This window comes from Verticillium alfalfae, genomic scaffold, assembly GCF_000150825.1.
Source record: "Verticillium alfalfae VaMs.102 supercont1.1 genomic scaffold, whole genome shotgun sequence".
Classification (NCBI taxonomy): domain Eukaryota; kingdom Fungi; phylum Ascomycota; class Sordariomycetes; order Glomerellales; family Plectosphaerellaceae; genus Verticillium; species Verticillium alfalfae.
The window spans coordinates 2,302,760-2,308,535 of NW_003315038.1; the positions used below are offsets into that span (position 1 = coordinate 2,302,760).

General features: G+C 58.7%; 2 protein-coding genes across 2 annotated transcripts; both read left to right on the forward strand.

The window, feature by feature from the left end:
* Positions 1-823: 823 nt before the first annotated feature.
* VDBG_00708 (phytoene dehydrogenase) lies at positions 824-2,648 on the forward strand (the record flags this gene model as incomplete). The annotated part of the gene is made up of 3 exons (XM_003008980.1): positions 824-866; positions 936-1,847; positions 1,924-2,648. 3 exons carry the CDS (start codon positions 824-826, stop codon positions 2,646-2,648), a joined length of 1,680 nt encoding a protein of 559 aa, XP_003009026.1.
* Positions 2,649-3,449: 801 nt separating this feature from the next.
* VDBG_00709 (yhhW) lies at positions 3,450-4,311 on the forward strand (the record flags this gene model as incomplete). The annotated part of the gene is made up of 2 exons (XM_003008981.1): positions 3,450-3,614; positions 3,721-4,311. The coding sequence occupies 2 exons, from the start codon at positions 3,450-3,452 to the stop codon at positions 4,309-4,311; spliced, it is 756 nt and encodes a 251-aa protein (XP_003009027.1).
* Between the last annotated feature and the right edge of the window lie 1,465 nt (positions 4,312-5,776).

Sequence of the window (5,776 nt, forward strand, 5' to 3'; positions counted from 1 at the left end):
GTGCTTGTACTGTAGTATCTTTCGACATCGACGTCCATTACACGTCAACCCCAAGTCAGGCCAAGCCCCCCTCGACACATGCCTTACCAATGAGAACTGTCAGTTTTTTTCCTTTTGTTCCACCCGAGCCCTCGTTCGCTCGGCCTGTTCTCCCGGCTACTTGCCTGGTCCCAGTCCTGACCTCTCGCAGCAGGCGCAGTGTCACAGGCCAAGCATCACCACCGCGGTTTGCTATCCCTCCTGGTCTGGATTTCTGGTCTGGATTCGATTCTGCCTCTGCGGCCCACGCAATGACCAGTCTCTACTCGCGAATCGCCTGGCTGCCCCAGGACCTTCGACTTTCTGCACGCCAAGCTCTGTCACAAGCCACCCCCCCGGCAGGCCTGCCACTGAGCTCCCTTGCATGCATCTCCCGAATCTAAGTGTCATCACTGCACATTCGTGCCATGAAACCACGCGCCTCGGACACGATGGCCGGAGGCTTTCCTCGAGCTCCGCCTACCGGTACATCATGCGCGAGTGGTGGCTAGCCTCGCACATGGGATACGTATTGGACCGAGACCTTTCTTCATCGCGTCATGCGCTCTCTACATCTACCTACCTGTAGTCCCGCCGCATGTTAGCTCTTGTGTCTTACTTTGTTCATCTCTGGCTACCACCTCCTGCTTGACAAGAAGTACAGTCACCCTCCTCGTCATCTGTACCTCCAGTCGCGATAAGACGCAAGCTTGCCCTGTACAATTTCGTGGCCTTTCTGTCCTTCCACATTGAAGCTCGTTACAGCAAGACACACGAACAGACAAACGGCTTGCAAGTATTCACAATGCAGAAGTCAGGCGAAAAGCCTCGAAAGGCCATTGTCGTCGGTAAGACCCATGGAACCCTTGACGCCTGCCTCTACTCTGATCTTATCTGACGCCTTTGCTGCCAACTAGGTGCCGGCGCAGGTGGCGTCGCCATTGCTGCGCGTCTTGCCAAGGCTGGCTACAAGGTGACTGTCCTCGAGAAGAATGACTTCACTGGCGGCCGCTGCTCCCTCATTCACCACGAGGGCTACCGCTTCGACCAAGGTCCCTCGCTCCTTCTGCTGCCCCAGCTCTTCCATGAGACGTTCCGCGATCTGGACACCACCATTGCCGACTCGGGTGTCGACCTCCTCCGTTGCCAGGATGTCAACTACAACGTCTGGTTCCACGACGGCGAGCTCTTCAAGCACTCGTCCGATCTGGCGACCATGAAGGTTGAAGTCGAGCGCTGGGAGGGCAAGGAAGGGTTTGCGCGCTACCTGAGCTGGATGCGTGAGGCGCATACCCACTACGAGGTGTCCGTGACCGACGTTCTTCATCGCAACTTTACGTCCTTGTTCAACCTCGCGCGGCCAAGCTTGCTGAAACGTGTCGTCGCGCTTCACCCCCTCGAAAGCATATATGCTCGCGCGAGCCGCTACTTCTGGACCGAGAGGCTCAGGCGTGTCTTTACCTTTGCCGTCATGTACATGGGCATGTCCCCATTCGATGCGCCGGCCACCTATTCTCTGCTCCAGTACACCGAGTTTGCCGAGGGCATCTGGTATCCCAGGGGAGGCTTCCACGCCATCATCGCGGCGCTCGTCCGCATTGGAGAGCAGATGGGCGTGGAATACCGCCTCAACACGTCCGTTGCCAGCATTTCTACCGCCGAGGAGAGCCACCGCGCGACTGGTGTCGTTCTCGAGTCGGGCGAGTCTCTGTCGGCGGATGTCGTCGTCATCAACGCCGACCTCGTCTACGCCTACAGCAACCTGATGCCCAAGACGCCCAGCACCGTTGCATACAGCCAGTCGCTGCAGAAGAAGGAGGCTTCCTGCAGTTCCATCTCGTTCTACTGGAGCGTCAACCGCAAGATCCCCGAGCTCGGGCACCCACAACATTTTCCTCGCCGAAGAATACCGCGAGTCCTTTGATGCCATCTTCAAGCGCCACGGTCTCCCCGACCAGCCGAGCTTCTACGTCAATGTGCCGAGCAGGATCGATCCGAGTGCGGCACCCGAGGACGGCGACGCCATCATTGTTCTCGTTCCCATTGGCCACCTCGCCCGTTCCAAGGGCAGTGTGGACGCCCCTGGCCTACCGACGGACGAGAAGTCGTGGATCAACCTCGTCGCCCGCGCGCGCGCCGCCGTGCTCGAGACGATCAGCGCGAGGACCGGCTGTGCGCCGCTTGGGCAGTTTATCACAAACGAGATTGTCAACAACCCGCTGAGCTGGGAAGACAAGTTCAACCTCGACAAGGGCGCCATCCTCGGGCTGACGCACAGCGTGCCCAACGTCCTCGCCTTCCGGCCGCGCACCCGCGCCGAGGGTATCGAGAATGCCTACTTTGTCGGCGCCAGCACGCACCCCGGCACGGGTGTGCCCATTGTGCTGGCGGGGGCCAAAATCACAGCCGAGCAGATCCTCGACGACCGAGGCCTGCCCGTGCCGTGGGCCCACACGAAGAACTTTCCGAAGCAACAGCTGGCGGAGCGGAGGCAGAAGACCAAGGCGCTCGACCTCATGCGGTACACGTTCCACTTTGGCTCAGAGGAAGTCGCCGTGCTGTCATTTCTGTTTGCGGTGTACATGATGTACCTGTTTGTGTGGCCGAGAGTCGTGTCACTTGTTTGCTAAGCGCAGGGCGTGGGGCGGCTAGTGGGGAGCCTTTTTGCGATACCTATGGTAGACGGCGTTGGAGGATCTAGATACGGTCTTTGGAGGCTAATGATAATTTGACATTGTGACAATCAAACTGCTCATGGCGTCTTTGAGTATTTCCGACGATGAAACACCATGAAACAGATGGGGAGAACAGTCATGGATGAAGCCGTCTTGACAGGACGACGAAGGTGATCGCAGGCCAAACCCAATGAACGACGACAATCCCATGTCGTCATCATTGGTCGGCGCTTACTCAGGTGTTCGAGGCCCGGCCCCGTCAAGGCCGCATCGAAGCGGGGTGGCCGCTTAGGCCGATCTGGCGGGGCAAATGCAGTGCAATGTGGAGTTCCCTCGGAGCCAGGTGGGGCGCGCCGCCTGTCAGCATGAATAATCCCGTCTAAGCATCTCAGAGCGCCGAATCACGAAATCTCACAAGACCAGGACCACCTCCACCCCCCTCCCCCTACGTTTACTTACAAAAGCCTCCCGTCAATTGACAAACCAGTTACCCATCATTCAAAACATTTGCAACGAGCCTCTTCTCGATTGATCCAGAGGAACGACCGGAATCCAGAACCCCAGATAAGAAAAGTATATATGCCGCGCCTCGCGCTCGTCGTAGCAATTTGTGTTGCTCTTCTGGCCATCACCATCTTCAAGACACCACTTGCAGACAGCATCACAACCATTCTCTCGGCGAGGGACACAACCACGAACACAAACAACAGCACCACCTCGACACCACTCATGCTCAACAGCACCGTCAAGTCGACCATGTCCAAGACGCTCCGCCACGCACGCATCTCGCCGCACCGCAGCGGCACCCGCGGCCACTCGGACCACGGCTGGCTCAACACGTACCACTCCTTCTCGTTCGCCGACTGGTACAACCCAGACTACACGCACTTTGGCGCGCTGCGCGTGCTCAACGAGGACCGCGTCAAGGCGCAGACGGGGTTCCCGACGCACCCGCACCGCGACTTTGAGATTTTCAGCTACATCCTGTCGGGCGAGCTGACGCACCGCGACTCGATGCTGCGCAAAGGGCGCCGAGGGCGACGCCAGCGCCGACCAGTTCTACCGCATGCACCGCGGCGACGTGCAGTTCACGACGGGCGGCACGGGCATCGCGCACTCGGAGATGAACGAGCACCAGCGCGACACGGTGCACTTCCTGCAGATCTGGGCCATCCCCTGGAAGCGCGGCCTGCCGCCCAACTACCACACGCGCCACTTTGACGACGACGCCAAGCGTGCCGCCTTTGTGCCCATCCTGTCGCCGCTCAAGGGCGGGCCCGACGCCTCGGTCGCCGAGGAGAAGGCCGCCGAGCCTGCCGTCGAGGGCACCATTCCCATCCACGCCGACCTCGTCATGGGCGCCGGCATCATCGCCCCCGGCCGCGCCTTTGAGTGGAGCATCGGCGGCCGCGGCACCACCCAGACCAAGCGGAAGGTCTTTGTCCACCTGCCCATGACCAAGAGCGGCAAGGCCAAGATCAGGATAGACGGCCGCGACGACGCCGTCTTGTCTGAGGGTGACGGCGCCTTTATCGATGCCGTCCACGCTGGGGACAAGCTTGGCGTTGAGAGCGTCGGCGAGGCCGAGGCCGAGGTCATTGTGCTGGATACTGCGTAGAGGGGAGGGGCAGCTGAAATAGACAGATACCATTGCATCTCGTTTGGCGGGATCATAGAATGAATGATATATACCCCCTTCACGTAGGTGCCCTTCTTGACTGAGTTCGCTGTCTTTTGCTTGTCGTGTTGCAAATGTTTGCCTCATGCTCGCCTCATGTTCGTACAACGGCCACGGTCGTAGTCGCCACGCACCACTATCACTTAGACCTGTTGTTGTTGTTGTGTCCAGGGATTCAGGGGTGCAGAAAACGTGGTAGGCCGAGCGTGTGTTCTTCGGCTGGAGGATGCCTGCGCAACCTACATCTTCACATGAATGGATATCTATGGGACGAAGAGTAGCCGCCCCAAAGATCAGCCTCGTCAAGGATACAGTGGACTCGGGCTACTTGACCTACATCTGCTCGATTTGGCCTAAATCGGCTCGAATTTCGCCGGATAGGCCCAGGCGCACCCCGTCAGCAGTGTGCTCAGCCTCCGAAAGCATTGGATTATTTGGAGGAACAATCCTACAGTGACGCACTGAGCCGCCGCCCTTTCCTCCCACTCTCATTCGACACTCCTGAAGGAACTTTCCCTGGATGCCAATCAGCGTCCATCGATGAGAAGTGTCCAGATCCGTCAAATCCTTGGTGAAGAATGTGAGAATCGCGCCTGAGCGGTTCCTGCTGTGAGAACCAATGTGCCACTACACGTCACAGGAGTGGGGGCGAAAACCCACAACCTACTTAGGTCTCGCAGTCTTGGCCCCAGCCGGGTGAGCGCACATGGACGGGGACAGCGTCTGCTCGGCTCGGTGTTCCACCCATGACCATCGACTGGGAATGGCTTGGCTGTATAGCGAGTTCTGCTATCAGGGCCACCTGTTCCGGGCTCTTGGAGATGCTCTTGGAGACGTGAGAGTCAGCGAAAAGAACAGGGATGCGGGCAAATGTGTTGTCAAGGGTTCAGGCTAAACCGGCCGAGATGTCGGACGCACGGATCAGGGGAAATATCGACTCTGATCGTCTGGGCGGACCATTTTCATCGATGAGGCGGCGCCACTCTGGCATCTCTCGCCGCGGTGGTTCAATAGAAGCAGCCCGAGGTTCTCCACCGATCCTTGGCAGGCCCTGAAAGTTAAGGTACGTCAGGTACCTAGGTACCTTGGAAACGTAGGTAGGTACCTACCCTACCCTGAGCACCTCACCGTGGTACCCCAGAAGCAGAAGGTGCCCTGCAGAATTGGGCAGGTTGGCGATCATGCTGCCAGTCGTTCCTGAGCCCGGCAGGACTGGCCGGGATCTCCCCTGGGAAGGAAGTACTCCCCCACTTTGTGGTTGTCTCATTTCATCTCACCTCACATGGCAGGCGCTACCACTGCAGGTACCAGGCACAGCAAGCGTAGATCCACTGCACAGCCAACCTCTCCACCAACTACAAGTCCCTCGCTCGCCACCATCTCCATCCACGATCCTCTCGTCTGC